Source organism: Enhydra lutris, unplaced genomic scaffold (assembly GCF_002288905.1).
Source record: "Enhydra lutris kenyoni isolate GAN:26980312 unplaced genomic scaffold, ASM228890v2 scaffoldscaffold22, whole genome shotgun sequence".
Classification (NCBI taxonomy): Eukaryota; Metazoa; Chordata; class Mammalia; order Carnivora; family Mustelidae; genus Enhydra; species Enhydra lutris.
Genome location: NW_019154106.1, coordinates 9,045,294 through 9,070,665, shown reverse-complemented (window position 1 = coordinate 9,070,665; position 25,372 = coordinate 9,045,294). Strand labels below are relative to the sequence as shown.

Genomic DNA, 25,372 nt, shown 5'->3' with positions numbered 1-25,372 from the left:
ATGGAGATCTTGGGGGTCTTGAAGTGCATCTCAGGCATCTTAAACTTGGGACCCGTCAGCTTCCCTTCTGGACCTTCAAGGCTCACGTCTGGGGCTTCAATGCCAACTTTAGGTCCAGAGATGTCAATGTCAGCCTTAGGCAGGTTCACATCCACATCTGGGCCCTCGCCTTTCAAGCTGGGCATGCTGAACTTGGGCATTTTCATCTTGGGCATTTTCAGGCTCCAGTCTGCACCTTGGACTTCCACATCTGGTGCTTTAAGGTCTACCTTGGGTCCTTTTATGTCCACATCTGGAACTTTCATCTCACCTTCTATTTTCGGTGCTGACATATCTAGACTGCCTTTCACTTTGGGTCCTTTAAGATCCAAGTCAACATCTGGGAGAGTCATCTTAGGAGCCTTGAAGTGCATCTCAGGCATCTTAAACTTGGGGCCTTTCAACTTTCCTTCTGGTCCTTCAAGGCCCAAATCTGGAGCACTAGTATCTACCTTGGGTACAGAAATGTCCACATCAGCCTTTGTCAGGTTCACATCCACTTCTGGGCCCTCACCTTTGAGGCTGGGCATGGTGAATTTGGGCATTTTCATCTTGGGCATCTTTAGGTTCCATTCAGGACCATGAACTTCAACATCTGGGGCACCGATGTCTACTTTTGGCCCTTTGAGTTCCCCTTCCATCTTTGGCACCGTAACATCATATTCTCCCTTCACCTTGGGACCTTTCATATGCAAATCCACATCAGGCATAGAGATCTTAGGAGCCTTGATATTCATCTCAGGCATCTTAAACTTGGGACCCTTCAGCTTTCCTTCAGGTCCTTCAATGTTCACATCTGGAACGTCAACGTCCACTGTGGGTCCGGAGATGTCAATGTCAGCCTTGGGCAGGTTCACATCCACTTCTGGGCCCTCTGCTTTGAAGCCAGGCATGCTGAACTTGGGCATTTTCATTTTGGGCATCTTCAGGTGCCAGTCTGGGCCGTGAACATCGACATCTGGAGCATTGATATCCACTTTGGCACTTTTAAGTTCAACATCAGGAACTTTAATCTCACCTTCCACTTTTGGCACTGTGACATCATACTCTCCCTTTACTTTAGGGCCTTTCAAATGTAAGTCCACATCTGGCATGGAGATCTTTGGGGCTCTGATATTCATCTCAGGCATCTTAAACTTAGGTCCTTTCAGATTCCCTTCTGGTCCCTCAAGGCTCACATCTGGAGCACTAACATCTACCTTGTGCCCAGAAATGTCCACATCAACCTTGGGCAGGTTCACATCCACTTCTGGGCCCTCTGCTTTGAACCCTGGCACACTGAATTTTGGCATTTTCATCTTGGGCATCTTTAGGTGCCAGTCTGGGCCCTGAACATCCACATCTGGGGCATCAGTGTCCATTTTGGGGCCTTTCAGTTCCCCTTCAAGTTTGGGGACTGTTACATCATACTCTCCTTTTACCTTTGTGCCTTTAACATGCAAATCGACATCAGGTATGGAGATCTTTGGTGTCTTGACACTCACTTCAGGCAGCTTAACATCAGGGCCTTTAAGTTTGCCTCCCGGGCCCGCTATGTTGACATTTGGGGCCTCCACACTGACCTTGGGCCCTGGAATACTGACATCTCCTTTGGGTAGTTTCACATCTACATCTGGGCCTTCCCTTTCAACCCCTGGAGTGCTGAACTTGGGCATTTTCAGGTTCCAGTCTGGGCCATGAACTTCCACACCTGGGGCACTGACATCCACTTTGGGGCCTTTGACATCCACCTCAGGGACTTTGACTTTCCCTTCTACTTTGGGAAGCGTGACATCTACACCCCCTTTCATTTTAGGGGCAGCCACATTTAGATCTACATCTGCCATAGAGATCCTGCACATTCCTGCTTTTCCAGAAGGACTACCAAGCGTGGGTCCCGTCAGGGTCCCCTCAAGGCTAGGTGTCTCTGTGTCCACTTTGGAGCCTTTAACTGCCACTTGAGGGCCTTTAATGTCACCTTGCACCCCAGGCACTGAAACCTTAATATCTCCCTTCACTTTAGGGGATCCAAGGCTCAGATCCACATCCTGCATGGAGATTTTAGGTTTCTGCATGATCATTTCAGGAGTCTTGACTTTCGTACCCTTCACCTTCCCTTCCAGCCCCCCAGCAGCAACCTCAGGCAGGCTGACATCACCAGAGATCCCAGGAAGAGTCACTTCACCTGTGGGCAGTGTCACGTCAATGCCAGTTCCCCCTCCCTTTGAACCTGACACAGAGAATTTGGGAACTTTCATCTCGGGCATATTCAGTTTGCCCCCAGGCCCGTGAAGATCAACATCAGGGGCTTGAACTTCCACACTGGAGCCAGCGACAGTGCCCTTGATTTTGGGACCTGAAATGTCCACCCCTATGCTCCCCTGTGGCTTGGCACCTTTCAGGCCTAGGTCACTCTCAAGAGATGACCCAGCGATTCGGGGTCCCTTCAGCTTCCCCTCAAGCCCCTCAATATTGGCAGAAGGAGCACTGACTTCTAGCTGAGGGGCCTGGATGTTCCCGCCAATGGTCAGGCCGGGCTTGCCACCCTTGTGTCCCACAGAGAACTCGGGTGCAGAAACGCTCAACCCTGCTCCTGGGGCCTGGCCCTCAGGCGCTGTCAAGACACCGAATTTTGGCACCTTCAGAGTGGGAATTTTAATTTTCCCATTAGCGCCACTATCCAGAGATGGGTCCTGTACCTCCACTGCCCCACCCCCAAGAGAAGACGAAATGTCTGCTCCTGGAACTTGGACCCCTCCTTTGCCACCCAAGTCCAAGCCCTTTGCACTGACACTGACGCCTGGGCTCCCCACCTTTATCCCAGGCACGGTGACCTGGAGCTTCGAGTGGCCAGCACCTTGGAGCTCTGGTCCTGAAGCAGAAACAGACCCCGCTCGGATGTCCACAACAGAGCCCGTGGTAGGAGATGCTGCCCCCGAGCCCGAGGGCAGTCTGACCACTGTCTTGCCAGGCTGGGTGTCCACATCCACAGTGGAAATTTCAGTCAGTTTGTGCCGGGGAATCTTGATCTTGAACTCTGGGCTGCTGATATCGATCTCCCTGGCTCCTTCGTGGCCTGTCACATCAACAGTGTAGGCCGTGACCCTTCTCGTCACGGTGATGGTGCGGCTCTGGGTTTCCCCAGGTTCCCCTTCTAGTCCGTCCTCCGACCTCAGCCGAGGCTTGATCTTCGTGGTATAGATGCGCTGATAGTCCTCGTCATCCCCGCTCTGCAGAAAGACATGGCCGGGAGACGTTGCAGCAGGATCTGCCTGACCACGGATGCCCGGCCACAGCCCAGCCAACAACATGGTTGCCTGTTTACCACAGAAGCTGGGACCAGAACAGAGGCCCACAGAGCCTCCTGGGGCAGAGCATGGAGGGGTGAGGAAAGGGGCTGAGAGCCACATCACAGGAGGGAAACAAATTATTTGGGGAAACTCTGGGAAGCAAAAGCTATGGGGGAGAGAAGCAGGGTAGACTCCTGCCTTCTGCGGTCTGGAAGAAGGATTTATAATCAATCAATTCTAGATTCCAATCGGCTTGTCAAGTCCCAGGGATTGCCTCCCAGCTCTGCATGGATTTGGCCCTTGGGCTCTCAATTCTCAACTCACGGGCTTGTATAACGGGGACAGGAATCCTCTCAGTGACCTGTCAGAAAGCGCTGGTAGAGACTTGCTGTGCTTGGATTAATACTTTCACTTTGAGGACCCATTATATGTTAAATAAACAAGCCATCAAGGAGCAAAGAAACGTCCCCCAGGCGCTTTGCTGCCCAGCCTCTGACTCACAGATGAGTCCAGGCCTCTGGAACGAGAAAAAGGCGTCTGGAAGGCAGAGCGGGGCACCTGTGAGACTGTTCTGATGATTCTTGCAAAGCAGCTGACTGTCCTCCTGGCCTCTAGGGCCAGACAGCGTGAGCGGGTTCCACGCTGCGGCACTCTGGACCCACAGACGGAAGGCTTTCAGGGTCAACGTCAGCCGCACGCTACACACGGATACGAGCACGCGGTCTGGCTCAAGAGAGAGGCAGGGGAGAAGCAGGAGAGGGAACCGCAGGGAGGTCCCGCAGGCAGACATGAGGCTCAGGAAGTGGCCAGTAGGTCAGTGTGGCCCAGAAGGGGGCGGGGGGGGGTGGTTTAGGGCACGGACAGGCCGGCCAGGCACTCACCAAAACCACCTCAGAGCTTTGGGAGCTGAAGACTTCGTGGGTCCAGGTCTGGCCAGGCTCAGGGGAGCGGTCCCCCTTGCGATGCAGCTTCAGGCCCACGGTGTGGTGTCCCATGGTGTTCAGCAGCTGGGTCACCTCGCCTGACTGCAGGTTGTCGAAGTAGATGGTGGCACCCACAATCTGGTCCCCTGAGCGGGGCGGAGCAAGAAGCAGGTGAGACCCACGGGGTCTCGGGAGAACAGCACACGACCACCACAGGCTGGGCCCTCGAGCTGACTTGCATTTACTGCGTGTCGTGACAAGCCTACAGGTGTGGTAATACCCATTGCACAGATGAGGAAAAGTAAGGCGTAGGGAGGCCCACTAACTCGCCCAAAGCGGCAGAGTTCTTGGGTAGTGGAGTGGGCACTAAGGATGATGTGTCCACCACCCTCCATAACCGCTGTCCCTCAGGGCTGTGTCGATCAAGTGACAGCAAGTGGGCAGGGGAGGGGAGGGTGGGTCCTGGGTACCGACCGTCCTGATGTCACTGGGACCGGCCCTTCCACAGCCCCTGTGGCCTTCCCGCCGCCCCCCCTCAGCCAAACCACCCCGGCACCCAGCCCGCACCGAGGTGACTCACCCTCCTTGACCACCCCTGTGCGGGCCGCAGGGGAGTTCCGCATCACCTCCTGCACGAAGACGCCGTCGTCCCTCTGGGCGATGGTCAGCCCGTGGGAGCCGCTGCCCTGCCAGTTGGGCAGCAGCAGCTCCCGGGTCGTGTCCTCTTCCTTCTCCATCTGGGGTGAGGTAAGGAAACGGGGGCTCAGGACAGTGGGGGCTCGAGAGCATGAGGAGACAAGAAAGCCAAGGCTGGCCAGTGCTGTAAAACCCCCGCGGGGCGACGCGGCCGTGCCCGCTTCTGCCGTGGAAGTGGTCCCCGTGGCAAGTGGACATAGGCTGCGACCGACCTCGGCAATAACCAGCCCCTCATCCCTTCCACGCGGGCCCCACTTCCCGATGCCACCCACCCTTGGTCCCACCCGCCCCCCTCCCCTAACCCCTCCCCTCCGTCACACCCTCCCTCCCACGGACCTTTTGCAGGACTCAGCTCAGGAGCGGATGCCTTGCCAGGAGCCCGCCCCTCCTTCCTCTCTTCTTAGTCTCTCTCGTCGGGAATTTCGGTCACACAGTCTAGGGAGAAGGAGACAGAGATGCTCACACTCAACCGGGGCCACACCGAAACCCCAACCTTCCCCTACTCCAACACCATTCGTTCATACATGACTTTCCAACCTGGGATCGCGGAGACGGGGCTCGGGGAGGCCAGACTCAGATATAAACCCTGGTTTCGACCCTTGCTCTGGGGCCTCTGGGTGGCTCAGTCAGCGAAGCATCTGCCTTTGGCTCGGGTCGTGATCCCGGGGTCCTAGGATCGAGCCCCATGTCGGGCTCCCGGCTCAGCAGGGAGCCTGCTTCTGCCTCTGCTCTCGAGCCCTCTCTCCCTCTCACTCTCAAATAAATAAACAAGATCTTAAAAAAATAAAAATAAAATAACCCCGGTTTCTACACCCTCCCAGCTGTGTGTCCCTGGCCGAGTCACTCAACTTCTCCAAACATCATCTCCTCTGTGAAAATGGAGAGGATGCAGGATCTCCCTGAGGAGGGAAAGAGAGAGTGAGCTCGGGTATGAAAAAGCCCAGGTGCCCACAAGTTTCACAAAACACCCATTCTCAGTAGTTCTTTGTAACAGCTCCAGGGAGGAGACCATGTCCCCGTCTTATAGATGAAGAGACTGAGATGTGAGGTCTGCAATGAGCGTGCCACCACCCCTGGGCTCTGAGCCTGCAACTCTCTCCCCTATAGCACATCAGGTCTGCAGCCTTAACCAGCGTCAGACTCCTCTTCTCCGTGTCTCCAGCACTGGAGGCCTGAAAGCAGGAACATCAGTGCCCTCCCTCCCCTGCTGACACACAGTCGGTCACCTGATCCAACACGGTCCTTAGGACCAGGGGGACCCTTGCCAGCTGGGAGCTCCAGGTGCAACGGGCTGAACAAAAGAAGCCCCAACCCCCGCCCCCCCCCCCAGAGCCAGCCCACGCCCCAGAGGCTCGAATACAGCTGGGCCGCCTCGGGGACACGGGGACACGGGGACACGGTGAGTCAGGGCCCACCTGGCTGCCCACACAGGGCCCTGAGCCAGTCCCCATAGATGCCGGTGCTCAGGAGCAAAGATGCCCTCCGGCCACAGGATGAGCTATCAGCTGCAGAGCTGCCCTGGGAAGACACAAGGCAGGGCCTAAGGCCACCCACGCAGAACAGCAGGGCCGGAGTCATCCAGAAGCCGATCTGTGAAACCAGGCCGGGAATGCTAAAGCTCAGGCAGGGCCTCGCCCAGAGCCCCACCCGGAAGCTGTTGACTTTCAGAACTTAGTCAAAGATGGATCAAATACATGCACGCTGATGGCCTCCTGCACAGCCAGCACCGGAGCAGACGCAGCAAAGAAAACAGGCAAGGGACGGACTCCGCTCAGCACAGCCCTGCGCCACGTGCTGCGTTAGACAGTCACGAGCTACACCTGCACGTTCTCCCAGCGCTCACTGACTGCGCTCCATGTGCCAGATGGGGAGATTTAAAAGACTTCGTTCCTGCTCTGGATATAAATTATGAGCAAGGTGCTCTGGGTGTGACCCATTTAGCCTCAGAATGTTCTAGAAGGTTGGGGAGCCTCCTGGGGGGCGGTGAAATATAGAAGGAAAGAACGGGGCAAAGAGAACCTATTATCTGCCAATTCTCTTGAAGGCATTAGAGTTTGTTTGCCTCTGAGGACAGGACTGGATCCCCCAGAAATTCATGGGTGCGTCGCAGCTCTGGTGTCAGGCTGATCACACAGCACGGGCGAAGACAGCATCTGGACCCCCAGTCCTCCACCCTCTGAACTCACACATGCAGAATTTAGGACATGGGCGCTGCCTAGGAGGCCAGCAGAGCCACAGAGGGTGAGCGGCCTATCGGCACAGGGGTGAGCTAGGGAATCGCCTCTTCCCCTCCAGGCCAGCAGCCGCTAGGGGACCCCAGCAAACAGCAAAGCCACGACTTTAAGGCACCTGCCCCCAGCATCCAGCACCAAGTAGCCAGCCCTGCAGACAGGGAGCCAGGCAGGGCAGGGAAGGAAAGGCTTCCAGCCCGAGGGCTTCTCAGCTCTCTGAAGCCACCAGCCAGCCTAGCTCCCCTCCTGGAGCAGGCCCCTTCTCTCGGCCCAGCATTCTGGTCCCCAGCCAGCAGGGGCGGAGACAGCGCGCCAGCTCACCCTCGCCCACAGCTCGTCCCCACCCTCCCTCCTTCCCAGTGAGTCACGGAGGCTGCAGCAGCTCCAGACATGCAAAGGGTCACGCCTAAAATCCCATGGACAAAGTGCTTCCTTGGCCAGAGCCCCCAGTGCCAGAGGGGCTGGGGCCCTGGTGGAGACAGGCAGTTGGCTTCCCGGCCCGCTCCTGAGGTTGGAGCCCCAGGCCAGGAATCCCCAGGAGCACAGCTCAGAGGCTCAGGAGGGACTTGCTATGCACCTCTAGCCAACAGCTCAGAAGGAGGGGAGAAGGGGCACCTGGGTGGCTCAGTGGGTTAAAGCCTCTGCCTTCGGCTCAGGTTATGATCCCAGGGTTGTGGGATCGAGACCCGCATCGGGCTCTATGCTCAGCAAGGAGCCTGCCTCCCCCCACTCTCTCTGCCTGCCTCTCTGCCTACTTGTGATCTCTGTCAAATAAATAAATAAAATCTTTAAAAAAAGCGGGGGGAGCCATCATGAGTGGTGAAGGGTCCACAGCCCCTGAGAACATGAGCCGTGGGACCGGGGGCTGCAGGTTGGCCCCGACAGGGCACCCGCTGGCTTCCTGGCCAGGAGGGGCTGCAACCACCCTGTCAGCCCTGGCCCAGGGCTCTGAGCAGCTTCCCTTCCCTCCCCTCTGCTCTGGGCCATTCAGGTGGCTGCACACAGGGGTGCTAGGGGGAGGGGGGTGCGAGACCAGGGTGGGAAGGGTCTGTTTTTCGCATCTGAGTCCCAGTGCTCAGTCTCTCCCACATCTTCAGAGCCTGTACCAAGCCCAGACGGGCCCTTCTTCTCCTACATAAGTCAGGTGATGCCAGGCTTCCCCGAGGACCGAGGATCCTGCCCTGTGGCCACCCAAAAGAGGGTCTTTGGAACTCTGGGGAATTCTGCATATTTGGCCAAGTGTCGTAAATCTTTGGAGCTAGAAGAACCTTGTAGCCCTGCTGTTGACATGGTAGTTACATGTGGCTATTTAAATTTAAATTAAGTTAAAATGAATTGTTAGTTTATTGCTTGCAGTAGCCACATTTCAAGAGCTCACCAACCACAGGGCTACCATATTAGACATGGCAGATGCAGAACGTTTCTGCCACTGCAGAAAGCCCTGCGGGGACGGCACTGTCTGGTATTTACAGAAAAAGGGGAGGTCCAGAGAGGTGAGGACAGGACAGTGCCGGGGCCCCAGAACCCTGGTCTGCTGGCTCCCCACCCCAAGGTCCATCTGACACTGGCTCACAGTATCCTTGCTGATGGGAGGGACTGGAGTGGGGACCCTCTAGGCACAGGGCTGCCTGGAGGGCAGAGGAAGTGCGAGATGGTATGTCCACTCCATCTGTGAGGCAGAGACTGGGGGGACACCAGAACTCAGGCCAGAAGCAGCGAGAGAAGAACAAGGCCGTCCTGTCAATTCAAAACTGCGAAGAGGGGGCCCCTGGGTGGCTCAGTCAGTGAAGCATCTGCCTTCAGCTCAGGTCTCGATCTCGGGGTCCTGGGATCGAGCCCCGCATCAGGCTCCCTGCTTGCAGGGTGGGGGGGGTCTGCTTCTCCCTCTCCCTCTGCCCCGCTCCCTGCTCCTGTACGCACGCTCATTCTCTCAAATAAATACATATTTAAAAAAAAAAAAAACTGCATAAAGGACGTGTACCACCTCTGCAGACCGGGGAGGTGGGAGGGCGGGGGGGGGCAGGGGTGAAACGCGGGCAGATCCTGGAAGAAGACTCCTTGCCCAAGGCAGAGGGTCTAGGAGGCCAGGGGTGGCGTCTAAAGGAGCATCTTTCCCCCTCCCCTGCCCTTAGGGAACAGAGCCCCTTTCAACCCCAAGAGCCAGTATGAAGCCAGCCAGGGAGGGGGCCCAGCCTAATTGCCACTGCAGCCAAAAATGGCCAACAGTGTCAAGATGGCAGGGACGTGCAGAGGCCCCACTGCTCGGCCTCCAGGCCTCTGTCCGCCAAACCTGAGACGCACACCCAAGGGGCGCAAGTCTTAGCATACGCCCAGCATGACGGACACGGGAGGTGAAGCTCCACGGGAGACAGAAGTGCTCCCCCCACCGCGGGGAGGACACCAACAGCAATGGGACTTCTACCCAGGCCCAGGGGTGATCACACCCACCGGCTGCACAAGCCAGGGAGAAGTACCTCGCGAGCCAGGAAGAACGAAATGACTCACCCCCCAGGTAGAGACCTCCACCAGAGGGAAAGTCCCCAACGCTTCTAACAGGACGAGCGCAAAGGACATTCGAAGAAAAGGGAGACACACCCAGAGGGGTGTTCTACTCCCATGAACACCAGACAGCGAACAGGAAGAGAAAGCCCTGCATGGAGAGAAAACCCTCAACAGACAGAAGCAGAGAATTTGGCCGAGCTCCTGCAGTTCCACGCCGGGGGTCTCACTGGACCCCAGACAGCCCCACGTGGTTAATAATTAATGTGCTTATTCTAGAGACGCAGCGACAGGCCTTGAGCAGTAAGATGACTCGCCCAAGTGTGAACTGGGGTTGAGATGCAAGCCCAGGCTTCTCGGACCCTGCGACGCCAGAGCAAACAGTCTTTTCCTGGGTGGAGGAGTGCACACAGCAGGTACACGGAAGACAGAGACCTACAATGCAGGAAGGCCAGAGACACACCCACAGGGCGATGGAGGAACCTCCATGCACACCCAGAGGGAGACATGGTGGGAGTGAGCCTCAGGGACAGGGGCGTAAACCTGGAGAAAGGGAGGAGCTAAGATTCCCCTAGAAGACCCAGAGACTCTGGGAGCACCAGGAGACTCACCCAGAGAGCCGTGACACCTTTCAAGGGCCACAAGCAGCAGGAGGGAGAGCAAGTGCCCACCAGTCTCCGGTGCCCACACACCAGCCACTTCCTGGCCAGCAGCTTGGGGACAGCACACCCGGATGGGCAGAGTCCCAGGCATCCTGGAAGCCAGGATCTGAGGTCCCCGGAGTCAGAAATCCTGAGCCACACAGACCCCAGCTCACCGCCAGGTTCTCTGGGGCCCCAGCAAATGAAGGCCATGAGGGTCGTCCCCTCTGGGGCTTGCGGGACACAAGACCCACTCCAGAGAAAGGCACCAGCAGGGCAAGACACACGCTTCCACTCACTGGGGAACGGGAACAGCCACAACAGCACAGACCCTTGTCCCACACAGGGCTGGGTTCCCTTCCGGGGCCCAAGGCTCCGAACAGACCTCCGTGGAGGCCGCTGCCAGAACTCTGTCTGGAAAACAGCAGGCCCTATTCGAACTGGGGGAGAACAGCTCGGTAATCTCCAGAGCCAAAGCCGGCCATCGAGAACTTTTACACTCAGCTCATCCTGGGGGGTACAGCCCAAGGGGGCATGTTGTGTGTTGGGCGGAGTGGGATTATCAGGCAGAATACGACTAACATGCTGCAAGACACAGGCAACCTGGGCACTGGAGGGACATTCCCAGAAAGACAAGGACGCGCACACGCCGCGTGCACGCCGACACGCTCATCTGAGGCCCACAGCCCTGCCTTCCCCAGCTCCCAACACACACCTGTCTGGGCAGCCCCAGGACCTGCCCATCATGGAAGGCGCCTAACCTGTCAGCCTGGTGCCCAGAGTCTGTGTCTCCCTCTACCTGTGTGCGCCTATCTTGTTCTCTGGCCACCTGGGCCATTGGGCCAGCCCACAACTCCCACCAGTAGGGAGTTCCTCCAGCTCGGTCACTCCAGCCCTCTCCTCCAGGTCAGCCCCAGCAGGGGACCCCCACCTCAACGTCCAGGGGAGCCCCACTCAGACCCTACAGGCCAGCTGATCTCTGGGTCCCTCCCTTAACACCTCTCTCCAACTCTCCCCACTGGCCCTCCGCACACAGCTTCCTCCCAACCCCCGCAGAGCAAGCTCCAAGTTCTCTCTTCCAGCAAGGAGGGAGATTCCCTCTTCCTCCCCTGACCGAGAGGGACTCCCCTCCTCCTTGTGACAGGGGATGGGGACAGCAGCCCACTATCCAGCCGCAAGTCCCCACCCCTGGCCACACAGCCCAGGAATAGAGAGCTTTTCCCCAGGACCGCTGGGACTAAGACACCAAGTCTGGCGGTGGCACCCTCTGCGGGGCAGGGGCGGTGAAGAAAAACGCTCCGTCTCCCCCTGGGGGAAGACGACGGCCCCGGAGCTGCCAGGGGTGCAGAAACTCCCCAACCACAGGCGAGCTCTCCGCCCAGCGGTCACACCCCGCCAGTGCAGGGGCGCAGGGCCAGGCCCCCCGCCGCTCCGCGGCGGCCAAGAAGCCGCCCCCCAGCCCAGCCAGGACACGGAGCCGGGATCAGCTCCAGGCACTTCCCCTTCCCCTAGAATCTCCGCTCCGGCCTCCAGGGACGGGACAGGATGCCCCTGCCCGACCAGCCGTGCGCAGCGCCTCTCCGCGGCACTCAACCAGGGCTTCGTTCGTTCCCAGAGCTAGCCTCGCCCTCCTGAGGACCTCCGGATACAAACTCCAGGGCCCAGAAGCTGTCCAGGACGCAGAAACCGTCCTACCTACAGCCCCTGCGCAACCTCCAGCACCGGGGCAGAGACCCACTGCTGTCCCCAGCCCTGGAAGCCGCGGGTGCAAGCTGGGTGACACATCGAGGACCCCGTGCACAGCCAGAGGACACGCTCCCGCGGATGAGCACACCTCACCGCTAGGACACTGGGGGCCACAGGGACGCAAGACCACCGTGAAACGGCGCCTCCTGGATGCAAGCAAGACCCGCAGCAGCATCAGCCCAGGAGTCCTCCTGGCGGGAACGGGGTGGGGGGGGGTTCTAGCAAACTCGTGCGCACGTGCCCCACCGTGGCCCATCCACGCAGGAGCCCCCTCACTCCCCGGGCCACCACGCACGGAGGAAACTGAGCCTGCCCAGGAAGGCCTGGAGTGCCAACAGCATGGTCACAGGCCAGCTCCCTGCGAGCCTGGGTGAAACCCATGGGGGACGAAGAGAGAGCAAAAGGCCCTAGACATGGCCGCCGCCACCACCTGACTAAAGCCAGCACATTCTAGACCTTCTCCAGCAGCTACCTCCCCTCCCCTCCTCAGGCCCAAGCAGCAGGTCAGCCCAGCTCCAGGGAGAGAAACTTGGGGGTGTTGGGGAGTGGTGGGGGGCGGGGAAGAACCTACAGTGGGAGACTTCCCATCACGAGTAGGACTAGCTCTCCTGGTGTATCCCTAGTGTATCTCTGTCTGTCCCCAGGCGGTTCCCAAGTTCTGAGGAAGGTGGTGACCACACCCCAGAGCCCCACACGCCCCTCCACCCCCACAGCTTTGCCCCAACCTCTCAAACCAGCTCCTCAGGCTCTGGCAGTGTCTCCACCAGCGCCAGCCAGCCAATTCCAAGTTGAGCCAAAGAATCTAGCCGGGCAATGACTAGTCACCTCCACCCAGGGCCTCTCTGGGACTCAGGCGACCCTGGAGACCCCCAGCCCATTCCCTGCCCTTGTCTGCTGCTGGCCTTCTCCCTCTACGAGTCCTCCGTGGTTTACTCTCTCGGGTCTCACCCTGGGCCCTGGACTAAGCCTGGCTGGTACAAGTCCCAGCTCTGTGGGGTTATCTCTTCAAGGGGTTGCCCAGACAAGGACCCCTGACTCACCGCAAAGGCCTCCGGAACCCCCAGCACGAAGCCCCGCATGACGGACGTGGCGCCTTACGCGTCCCTGTCCGATGACCAATGTTCCTGCCTATACTCTCTTCAGGACAAAGCCTTAGAGAGGGGCTGAGACGCCCTCCAGTCCCCATTTTGAAGCTCCCAGACCCTGTGTCCTCTGCTAGCCCAGCTCTCACGGTCCCAGGTCCTCTCCCTCCCTTCCCCACCCCACCTCCTTCATTCCGAAGCTCACCGCTCAGAACAAGGACATACCCCCTAAGCCTGGGGCGCCCTTCTGCCCCCCACTCTGCCCACTTACCTACCCTGTGCTGGCCCAACCCATCATCCCTCTGGGTCAAGGAGAAGGAAGCCTCCCCATTCCGCCTCGGAAAGGAAGTGAGTGCCACACCCTGCCCCAGGGATTTCCCTCAAGGCGGGGCAGAGGCAGAGAGGGAGAAGAAAGCAGAATCTGCACCCCTACTTTACGGGCAGCCTAAGTGTGGAGGCCTGAAAATGCCTTCCAAAGCATCTTCAGTCTCCCCCCTCCACCCCCAGCCTTCGCCTATCACTCTAGACCCCATGCTCTCACTGGGTCCGGTGAAACCAACCCAGCCCCTACCAGTGCTGGACCGGGTGAGGAAGGGCAAGTGATCCCTGTCATTGGAGGTTGGATCCTAACAGGGGAAACTGTTTCAAAACCAATTATTTATTGGGAGCCCAGCGCTGCGCCAGGGATACAGAGGTAAATATCCCACTCTTTTTCTCTCCCAAAGTCCAGGTCACTCTCTAAGGATCCCCCCCACCCCCCGCCCAAATAAGGGATGGTCCCACTCAGCCTTTCCATAAATCCACTGCACGTTAGCAGGGCTCTGAGCAGCCTCCGCGGGCTCCCTGGAGGCACCCACCGCCCCCTCTCTGCAGCCACACCCAGTGAAAGGCGAGAGCCCACACCACGCACACCACATTGTGCAAAGGCGCCAGGGCCGTCCCCCACCTGGTGCAGGCGCCCAGCCCGAGCTGCGAGGTGCCCCGTCTGCCCAATCGGCTCCCCTCCCACGCAAGGAGCACCGCCAGGCCTACTCAGACCCCACGTGTCCCTCGTGGCCAGCACCGCCCAGGGCTGCGCCCCCACATCCCGGGCCCTGTCACTGCAGGGGGCGCCCGGGCCAGCCCTGGAGGGCCAGGCCCTCACACACTGCACACCCTCTCCCCGCCTGGGAAAGCCTTACATAACACGGCTCTCCGAACACACCCTAAACCCTCGGCCTTTCCAACTCCACGGCCGGACCCCGTCCCCCAACCCCGTCTCCTGGAGCGCATCGCTAGTACAGAGACGGCGGCTATGCCCTCCTCCCGCGCGGAGCCGGCTCCTGCCCCCACCTCCCGCACACAGCCCCTTCCTCCCCCTCCCCTTCGCCCCTCACCACTCCCCCCCGAGTTCTGGTTTGAATTAGTCAGCGGCTCCAACCACCGCATTCCTCAGGCTGCTGGCGCCGTGCCAGGTGCTGGGGCGGGGGCCATCCCGCCCGGACGGGTTTGGGAGCGGGGTAGGGGAGAGCGCGCCGCCCCCGAATGGGAAGGGGCGGTGCCGGGGGCCGGACTGCCGCACAGTTCCCCCCGCATCCCCGCCCACCCCAGCGCTGGAATCTCCCTAATTACGCCCCCCACCCCCACTCCCACCCGTCCGGCCCCGAGGCGCGCTGCAAACTTCAGGCAGCGCGGCCTTGGAGGAAGAAGGGAGACTTCTGGAGCGGGGAACGCGGAGGGGCCAGACTAGGGCGGGGCAGCTGGAGGGGGGCTGAGAAAGGGAGAGGCTGGAGGTACAGAATTGGGTGGGGCCGGGAGGACTCCGGACGCTCAGTTGAGGCGGAGGTGTGGGGAGCGGGGAGGGACCGCGGAAGGGGCGCGGGGGCTCCGGGAGGGGCCGAGGGGCCGCGGCGGCGACCTCGGAAACTTCTCCAGTAAACACGGAATAGGAGCGGGAGCGGTGCGCTTGAGCCGCCGCCCCAAGGAGAAGGAGGGGATGGGACGGGGACCCACAGGGGACCCCCAGGCCAGGAACCGCGCGCCCGGCCGTGCAACAGAACCAACACTCAGCCCTCGAGAGAAATAAGGGCTGGAGCAATACCCGCTTCGGAGCGATTTTCCAACTTTGCCCAACTTGCGCCCCAACTCCGGAGGCAGAGTCTGGCTCCCAGGGCGCGACGCGTCGCCTCCCCGCGCGGCGCCGGGCAGCCCCGCTTGCTACACACTGAATCCCCGCAGTGCGCTCGGCCCGAGCGCCTCGCCCCCGCCCTGAAACCCACCTTCCCCCACCCGTTCTCGGAGTCGCGTCCCCGCCGCGCCGCGGTGCGCCCGGTGTCCCTACCTGCGCGCTCAGCCCCCGGGCACAGCCATAGCCCGCGCGGGGCCCCAGGTCGCGGTGCTGCGGCTGCCGCAGGCGGCGAGCCCTGGTTGGGGCGGGTCCGGCAGGGCGGGCGGTGCAGTCCCCGCGGCGGAGCTGCTCCGAGTGGCCGGGCCCCCGCGCGCGGAGGCGGCTCTTGTAACTCCGGCTCCGGCGGGCGGGTCTGCCCGGAGCAGTGGGGAGAGGGCGGGGCCGGGCGGGGCCGGAGTGGGGCTGGAGTGGGGCTGGGACGGGCCAGCGGGCCGACCCGACACGGACCCGGGAGCGGGCGGCTGGGGGGTTGGGGGGAGCGGGCGCTGGGGGGCGCGGAAACGAAGGGGCGTCGCGCGTCCGAGGGCTGCCTTACCCCGTCCCCCCTCCAGTGCCCCCTGCTCTGGCCCGCGCCTGGATCTTCCCCCCAATGTTTTCAGTGTGTGGTCTCCCCGACCAGAAACTCCTCGAAGCTCCCTGAGGCTCATCCTTCCACCTGGAACTGCGAATCTGCTCATTTTGCAAGAAGTACCAAGAGGTTCAGAAAGCGGCTGGGGGGGTGGGGGGCGGGTGCTTGGGTGATTCGGCCGCGACCACCAGCCTGACTCAGACCTTTGAGTTTTCTCTCAACCCAGGCATCTAAACTTCAAATCCCAGGCCCCAGTCCCTTCACTTGGTTCCCAAGCTTCCTGCAGCCGCGCCCATTTCTCGCCACCACCCCCCCTTTTTAGCACCCCCCACAGCTCCCCCCGCCACAGAAAACCGGTCTGTAGACGCTGGCCCCACCCCTGGAGTTAGGGTGTCCACGTGGAGTCATCAGTGCCCCACGCACCACAGGGCTGCTCCTGTCGCTGCCGTGACACGGGAGTCATGCCGGCAGCCCACCCTCCTCCCCGGGCTCCTGAGGGAAGCGGGAGCTTTAGCCTTGCCTCTACTTACCCACTTCTGACTCGAGCCCTTCCCCCACCTTCCCACTTGCAAGGACGCTGTTTCCAGATTTACTGCCATTTCCCACAGCCACTTCTAATCCAGGAGACTTTATTAACAGCTTAATGATGGGGTGCGGGAGGGGGGACCTTCGGCTCCCCAGCCCCCCTTCCACACTCCCATTCTCTTCTCCCCACGAATCCTCTTATCCCCTCTCCTAGGTGGCCACCCACTAGCCACATCAAGGCAGTGTTCCTTCCTTCCCAAATGCTGAGGAAGGAAGACCCCCAGGCTGGAGGCCCCCCCAGAAGACCCTGCTCCAAGCAGGAGCGCCCTCCTCACCCGTAAGATCGTGAGTGGGCTGGGGCTGAGACCTGAGGCCCTGTCCTCTGAAATGGCAAACATGTTTACAGGCTAAAAATACCCAGCAGCCAACTCTGCTGCCAGCCCTGGGGGCTGTGTCCCAGGTCCAGTTACCAGCACAGGCCATGGGGGAGGGAAGACACAGGCAAAGAAGTCCTAGCTGTGCCCAGACTCATACAATGGGCGCAGAAAGGTGGAGACACATGTGTAGACGTTCAGACAGGCATAGACACGCAAAGACAGACAAAGCAGAGACTTGGGCACCCGCATTCTATATCTCTGTCTCTCACTCCTGTGTGCAAGTGCGTTCTCCCTCCTCCCCCCACTCCCTACCTCTGTCTCACACACACACACACACACACATACACACACCCAGATAGGGACGCAAACCCACGGCAGAGGCAGTCCCACCACACAAATCACAAGCTTTCCAAACCCAGGCTTTCCAAAGCAGTGCCTCCTCCATTTTGTTCTGTACCCCTTTCCTCGAACCTACCCTATTTGAAGAAAACACCTAAACTTTTCAACTTTGGGTTGCTTTTAAAAACATGTAAGTACCAGGCCCCTGGGTAGCTCAGTCATTAGGTGTCTGCCTTCGGTTTGGGTTCTGATCCCATGGTGCTGAGATTGAGGCCCACATCGGGCTCCATGCTTGGTGGGAAGCCTGCTTCGACCTCCTCCACTACCCGCTGCTTGTGTTCCCTCTCTCTCTGTGGCTCTCTCTGTCAAATAAATAAAATCCTTTTTTTAAAGATTTTATTTATTTATTTGAAAGAGATAGATCACACGTAGGGGGGGGGGGGGGGGGGGGGGGGGGGGGAAGCAGGCTCCCTGCTGAGCAGAGAGCCCAATGGGGGGCTCCATCCCAGGACCCTGAAATTATGATCTGAGCTGAAGGCAGACGCTTAACCTACTGAGCCACCCAGGCACCCCAAATAAATAAGATCTTTTAAAAAATAAATAAATAGGGGCGCCTGGGTGGCTCAGTGGGTTAAAGCCTCTGCCTTCAGCTCAGGTCATGATCCCAGGGTCCTGGGATGGAGCCCCGAATTGGGCTCTCTGCTCAGCAGGGAGCCTGCTTCCCCCTCTCTCTCTGCCTGCCTCTCTGCCTACTTGTGATCTCCGTCTGTCAAATAAATAAATAAAATCTTTTTAATAAATAAATAAAAATAAAAACATATAAGTACCGAGCGCTCCTTATTTCCTTTACTAATGGCTTTTTAATTATTTCATTGTCCATAACATTTATTCAGCTTTTCACAAATGGAGCGAGAATACCGAGAAATCAAAGTGGGCCCTCATGCCCCAAGTCCGATAATCCTTGTTGACATTTTTTTTTTAATAAAATCAATGCCTCCATCTGGTGAAGAATGTAAACAATAGAGAAAGGTAGACCGGTAAAAAGTCAATGGGTCCCTCCTCCCCTCCCCAGTCCCTCTCCCCAAAAGTAACCACTGTTAACAGTTGACCGAAGGGTTTTTAACTTTATGACTCACCTGGTTCCTTGAAAGAGCAAGATTTCCCAGGACATATTTAAAGGGGAGTGGATTTAGACCTAGGTTTTGGGAATTTGGAAAACAGCGCTCTGCGGATAATCACGGAAACCTAGGGGGTCTGCCGAAGGGCGCGTTGGGAGTTTGGAGGGAGGGGCTGGAGCGGGAGAGAAATAGGGAGGGAGGGTGTGGGTGTCTACCTCCCTGGAGCATGGGCTCTGTCAGCCCCCCAGGAGTGAAAGAGCAGAGACTAGTGTCCTGGGCTCACGGCCAGCGTATCTGTTCATTGTTTGTTCTGGCCACCCTCTTGGTCAACAGAGAAGAAGGCAGGAGAGGCTGGTTTGCAGAGCTGCTGCAGAGCTGGGATTACCGTCCAGGTTCTTCGTTCAGAGGTAGGAGCGACCCCCCTCGTGGGGGGTGGTCCTGGGGACGGGCTCCTGCCGAATTCCCAGCTAGGAGCGAGAGGCGGAGTAACCGATACCCTTGGCCCATTAAAAAAAAAAAGAAAAAAGAAAAAAACTATGGTCCGTACCTGCTGGGAACAGGAGCTGGGCTTTCCTAGGTCAGCTTCCTTGGCCCAGGGGAAGGGAATATATTCAACAATTTTCAATGGCTTAAATGGAGACGCACGCTCTTTTGGAAATTTCTGCCCACCCTTCTCCTTCCGCCCTCTGCTGGAGCCCCCTCCCGCCCCTCACCCCTCACCCCCCAAAGCTAGACCGTAATGGTGATTGTGTCTCAGGCCACAGCAGGCAATGTGCTGTATTAGCTCAATAAATCGTCACATGCTTGGGGACGAAATGGTCTCAGAAAGGATTAGTGATTCCCCTGAAGTCACACAGCCCTCAGCAGCAGGAGTAGAAACTCCTACCGGCATCCAGGCTCCACGAGGGCAGGGATTTTCTTGTTCTTTGTTGTTTGCCCTGTGCCTGGAGCAGTGGCTGGCGTAGAGCAAATGCTGAAGAACTTTGCGGAATGAATGAATGAATGAATGAACGAACGAACGAACAAACTCCGGGGATAACTGCCCCCAAAGTCCGTGTCTTTTCCACAACAGCATCCTGAACCCCACACTTCCTTTTACTCTCAGCCTCCAGAGACCAAGTCCCCCACTTACAGCTCTCTGTAGCTGCACAAACATTCACTGTGTGTGTAACACTAGGCCCCGGGGCCCGTGGTGCTGGTGATGGTGCTGGTGCCGGGGATCAAGAACCTGATGGGATGGGTTGCCCGAGGGGCTCAGTCGGTTAAGCATCTGCCTTCAGCTCAGCTCATGATCCCAGGGTACTGGGATCGAGTTCCGCGTCAAGCTCCCCACTCAGGGGGAGCCTGTTTTCCTGCTGCCTGCCACTCCCCCTGCTTGTGCTCATGCTCTCTCTGTCAAATAAATAAATCTTTTTTAAAAATTAAAATTAAATAAATAAATAAATAAGAACATGACAGGATGGCATCCCTGCCCTCATGGTGCTCCTTCCTGAAGGAAATGTATTCTGAGCTCCTCGCAGGCCTTAGGCTTTGGGAAAATGGGATATTGTCTTTTCTGCTATATCCTTTACACTGACACCTCATTCCCCCAACATACACTCATGGGGGAATTTTTTCGTGGATACACACACAATTTTTTTAGTTATAAGGAATCACCCCCAACCCCACCTCCATCTCAACTTTGCAAAGAAAACCTTTCTCTTTTGGAAGGTTTCAGATGCCTCGGTCAAAATAAGGCCCACCCGGGGGTCCAGGAGGACTTCCAGCCTCCTGCCTGGCACTCTGTCACATTTCTGAGGTATCTGACCCCACACGGGCCTGTGGGTTCATTGGCAAAGTTAGGTGAGTCCTAGAACTCGTCATCACTGGGATACCTCAGCTTCCCCAGAAGTTTTGTTCCCTCCCCCCGCCCCCTGCTGGGGGTTCCCTGATGTGTACATGCGTCAAGTGTGTGTGTGTGTGTGTGTGTGTGTGTGATGAACCTTGGGCTTCTCTGTTGCCAGGCGACGGGCCTCTGTTTTGTTCCTATTATGCCTGTTTCCATAGTAACGACAAAGGGAGCTCTGTAGGCAGGCCCCTTGCCAGGGGGATTCCCCTTCCCCTCCCTCCTCGCCACAGTCCCCTTCTCTAAAATCAGTGTATTACAGGGAAGACAAGACGCCCGACTGCTCAGAGAGTAATCGTGGCTTTTTTAAACTGTGATCCCAGCAAGGAAGTGAAGTGGGCAATCTGTAGTCTCTTTGAAAGCAGACTCCCCGCCCTTCCCATGAGGGCCCTTTGGCGTGTCAGCCTTAGAAGCAGAGAAATGACTGTTACCCCTTCTTTGAGCCATCTGGGATCTCCCCGACCCCACCTCTGCCCCATACACACACCCCCAGAGATGAGCATGTCCGCCAAACATCAGCCCCTTCCATGTTCTCTTTCTTCGCTTCCTGATCTATCTTTCCCAGTGAACAGCAAACCTATCTGGTGATTCTGGGATAAGGATATTATTGCCTAAGCAATTCTGAAACCCCCAAACTCCTAACCCAAACTCAAAATAGGAAGCCAAGTAAGTATCCCAGCTCAGTTCAAACCTCAGCCTGTATTTAAACCTCGGACTTCAAATAAGGAGTTCCTGAACCGCTCAGATCAGACAGCTGGGGTACCGGAAACCCGTGCATTACACTCAGTCCTAATTGAAATCTTCAGGCCAAAGCAGAACCCAATCAAAGCTGATTAGAGAACAAGAGACGGCACACAGGGCTCTGAGTACAGACTCTGGGAGGAAAGAAGGTACAGAAAGAGCATCCAGGCAAGAGAAAGGGGACAAAGTGGGCAGGGACAGCAGGGCAGGTGGATACGGTGAGAGAGATGGCCTGGAGGCCTGGGAGGTGAGGATGTGTGGATGTGGAGAGATCAAGAAGAGAGGGGAAATGTGGAGCTGAGATTAAGGAAGAAGCAAAACACTATTGAACAGGGCTGTGAAAGAGAGAGCCCCCCCCCCCCAAAGTAGAGCTCAGAACTGAGCTGGGGACGGGCGGACCGACTGTGGATTGGAGCTGAGGGAGGGAGCCAGAATGAGCGGAGCAGCCGATGCCCCAGCCAGCTCCCCTCCCCAGCAGGGAGCAGGGAAGGAGGGCAGCACCAGCCTCCTCTCCCCTTTTTTGGAATCTGCCTTTCCTCCACCCTTTCCAACTTCCTTTGCCTTTCCTCCAGTTCCAGGGGAGAAAGGGAGACCAGCCCTCTTTTCCCTCCCTCTGCTGCTTGCACTTCCCAAGTCCAGGCTAAGGAGATCAGGCTGAGCAGTGAGGGAAGGGCCTCGGGCTGCCCAGAGCCTGAGTCACCACATAGTTGAGGTTCCTGTCACTCGAAGTCCCGCCTCTGCTACACCCTGTGCCCTCTGCCCGCCCCAAGACTTGGAGCGCTGTGTTGGGAGGTGGTGGCGGTGACCTGCCCTGGGACCTGCTCCACTTCTGAGCTCAATACCCAGTGAGGGCTGCTCCAGCCCCGGATACCACGCTCTCTCTGCCTCCAAAACCGAGGGTGTGTGGTCCATCATCGTCACCCCGCGACTTTGGGATAGGCGCCCTCTTGCTCTAGGAACCAAAGTGACTCAGTGAGTGGCTTCGAGAACTGTGGAAAGACTCACATGCACCCTTGATAAGTCACTTCCCCTCTGTGGGCTCAGTTCCTCCTGGGTAAAATAAAGGGACTACCTAACGCGGTGTCTCGGGCAATCCTGCATACGGTACATTCTCTAAGTCTGAGTCGCGCAGATGGAGTGTTCCTGCTGAGGAGGGTGGGATAAAGAGGCATGTTTGCTAACCCCTGTCCTAACGGGAGTGGGCGGGGTAGGACACAGGCACCTCCACAATAGGGCCGCCAACATCCTTGGCAACTCCGTGATTCAGGCCCCACAGAGAGTGGGCCTGGCAGGAAAGCACCCCGTGGCTTCCCTGTGACTCAGGGGAAATGCAGATCTCCCTGAAGAATGACTGGCCAGGGTCCCACTATAACCAGCTCTATAGCTTGTCTCCCCAGCACCTAGAAAGTTTCCGGTCCCAGTGTAGCACCCCCACCCCCACCCCGGCCTTTGACGGCGCTCTGGCCGCCTCAGCTGCTTCCACCCCCACCCCTTACCTGGCCCTGGCAAGCCTCTTCCCCCGGCCTTCAACTCCATAGCCCTCCCTGCCCTGCCATGTCCCCTTGGTTACCCTTTGGCTCTGCCCATCCTCACTATCCACCCCCATCCTGACGGAGCCAGCCAGATGATTGCAAAAGGGCTGAGCCAGAGGGAGAGGCCCTCACATGACAGCTGTTCCTGCTGCAGAGGGGAGGGGGCAGGGGGAAGTAGAGGGAAGCACATTCCATGGGAGATCCGATCAGAAATAGCCCCAAACCCTGACCGTCCAGCCCCTGCTCTGCTCCTGGCCTGCCCACTGTGTAAACAAGGTAAGGTCAGTAGGCTTCCCCTTTGGAATCCTGAGGAAATGTGGAAAGCGGGGGGCAGGGGGAAGTGTCTGAAAGGGAGGGGGCTGCAAAAATGAAAAGAGCCCAGGAACATCTAGAGACCCAGGGTCACCAAGGGCACCTTTGCCACTTAGGCAGCCCCACATGCCCATGGGATTCTGCCTTTCCCAAGACATTCAATACAGCACAATGCCCAGCAGCCACCTTGACTGCCATTCCACCCATCCCTTGGGTGCTGAAGCTCTGGGACACCCCAGTAATTCCACTGGAGTAAAACGACAGCCTCCCCCAGGGAGCCATGCCAGCCTGATTAGAGCAAACAGACAGGAGCAGGTGGCTGTGTCTCTAACCTTTTGGGAACCCTGGTATCTTCACGCCCCAGCATTAGGGGACACATGCAAAAGAGGGGTGAGGACCCCAGAACTCCATTCCCTGACCAAAGCGAGTCAGGGAAGTTACCCTCCAGTGTAGATACAGCTGGAGGGGTGGGCCAGGGAAGCCACAGCCGCCCAGGAAAACCCCTTTGATGTGCAGAGGGAAAGTTCTGGGTTCTGAGGACAAAGAGTGCTGGTTGCCATGAAAACCACAGTATTAATTTCAGAAATGACTGGGTGGATCCTCCAAAACACTTCATTCCACTCCCTTTGACATTCTAGACCCTTCCCCCACCTCTCAAAAGGGGAAGTGGCACATTTGGGGCATGTGGGCAGCTGGTGGGCTGGGTCTGACCCAGTGTGCAGAGCAGCTGTCCAGCTCCAGCTCAAATAGGACATGAAAAAAAGAAGACAATCTAGGTCTTTCTTGGAAGAACTTTAAAGGCTTTTGGCTTTTTAATAAGTGACTTAAGCAGAGGGCCAACAAAGCTAAAACAAGTAACTGCTTATAACCAGTATCTACCGGTTTCTACACAGGCTGAACCCAGTCTCAGGCGTTTCCATTCACACACTGGGCTCAGTGCAGATTTTATCTGCAGCGAGGACATGGATGGCGCTGGAGAGTTATCACACTAAGTGAAATAAGTCAGAGAAAGACAAATACGCTATGACATCACTCATAGGTAGAATTGAAACAAACGAACAAAGGAAAAAAAGAGAGAGACAAACCAAGAAATAGACTAACTATAGAGAACAAACTGGTGGTGGTTCCTCCAGCAGAGGGGGCGGGGGAGAACAGGGAATGAGGATGAGGGAGTGCCCTGATGAGCACTGAGCTACGTGTGTTAGTGTGAAATCACTCAATGGCACACCCGAAACTAACATAACACTGTAGGCTAACTATACGGAACTAAAATAAAGATTTCATCTGCAGTCAAATGCACCTGAGCCCGGACTCCTCTCCTTTCGCCATCTCCTTTTCTGGACGCTCTTAAGATTTTGCCCAGTAAGTGGATAAAACGGCTTCCTCCTTGCATCTCACTCTAGTTCTCCAAGATCACCCCTGTTCTCAGGCCCAGCCCGCTCCCAACTCCAACTCCCCCTTCCCTTTCCTCCCCATGACCCCGGCTGGGGACCCAGGAGGCACACGCTGCAGCCTGGGCTCCCGGATGCCAGCTCCAGGTGGTGAGCCTCCCTGGCATGTCAGGAAATGGGCCCAACAACCAGAGACGTCCCCCTGGCGCAGGCGCTCAACGGCCAAGCCGAGGCAAGCCGGGCGGGGCCGGGAGGAGCCGGGGAGCCAGGCAGAGCTCCAACAAGCGCCTGGGCCCCAGCCGGGATCGGGATCGGGAGGCCGCGGGATCGGGAGGCCGTGAGTCCCAAGCACAGCCCCAAAGCCCCAGGCTGGGCGGTGACTCAGGGCTCCTCTGGGCAGGGCGGAACCGCACCAACTCCAGAGGGCCCTCCCCTTTCCCTACCCCACATCTGCCGCTAGAAACTCCTGCTGTTAACCTCTTTCTTGCCCACCAGGGCAGGGCAGAAGCCCTCTAGTTCCATCTGGCTTTGGAGGCCAATAGCCAACTCGCCCCGGGTCACAACACCCTCCCCTTGGGCTGCCCACCCCACCACCTCCGTTTGTGGGTATTGGCCGGCCCCCAAGCACAGGCCTGGTCTCATCCAACAACCTGGCCACCCTCCTCTGCACCAAACCGCCAGACCCTGAGGCCCAGGAGGCAGGACGTGGGGATGAGTCACTCTTCCTGCAGTCCGAGGGAGGCTGGGAGGCGGGGTGCCCCAGACCAGCCCAGTCCACATGCGGTGCCAGGTCTGCTGTGGCCCACACAGCAGAAACCCCATTTTCCCCAGCTCGACCCCATTTCTGGGCCTCTCTGACCTGCCCCTTCAGACCTTACAGAACTGGGGTCTCTCCGGACTAACTCCTCAGCTACCTGGAAGGTCAAGGATACCAGGAGCGCTGGGGGGGGGGGGGGGTGAAGATTACACAAGCGGAGAAGCAGGGAGGTGTGGTGGGAAACGGAATCTGGGAAGGGAGTCTGACAGGTTAGGTGAGGCCCCAGCACCCAGCGCCTGGCCCAACCCAGCCGGCAACTAGCACTTTTAGATCCCAACCAGGAGCAGCCTGGAATGCTCGGAAGCAAGACAGGTGGCAAATTTGGATCCAACTCCAGATGACCTGCCAGGGAGCAAACCCTGAGCAAGAACCAGCCCATCCTCGCCCAGCTGGATTCCACATGGTGGCTCTGTTCCGCCCATTCTTCCCAGAACCCCAGCTGTAGTCCAAGTACCCAGAGATGACAACCCTAGC

At 58.0% G+C, this 25,372-nt stretch overlaps 1 protein-coding gene across 1 annotated transcript in view; it reads right to left on the bottom strand.

Annotated features, from left to right (window-relative positions):
• Positions 1 to 7,175, bottom strand: part of LOC111149657 (AHNAK nucleoprotein) — a 23,728-nt gene extending 16,553 nt beyond the window's left edge. Inside the window, 5 exon segments of the mRNA XM_022506856.1 lie at positions 53 to 3,248; positions 4,190 to 4,377; positions 4,812 to 4,968; positions 5,264 to 5,362; positions 6,748 to 7,175. Coding sequence (XP_022362564.1) covers positions 53 to 3,248; positions 4,190 to 4,377; positions 4,812 to 4,968 — 3,541 coding nt within the window. The 5' untranslated portion in view covers positions 5,264 to 5,362; positions 6,748 to 7,175.
• Positions 7,176 to 25,372: the final 18,197 nt, after the last annotated feature.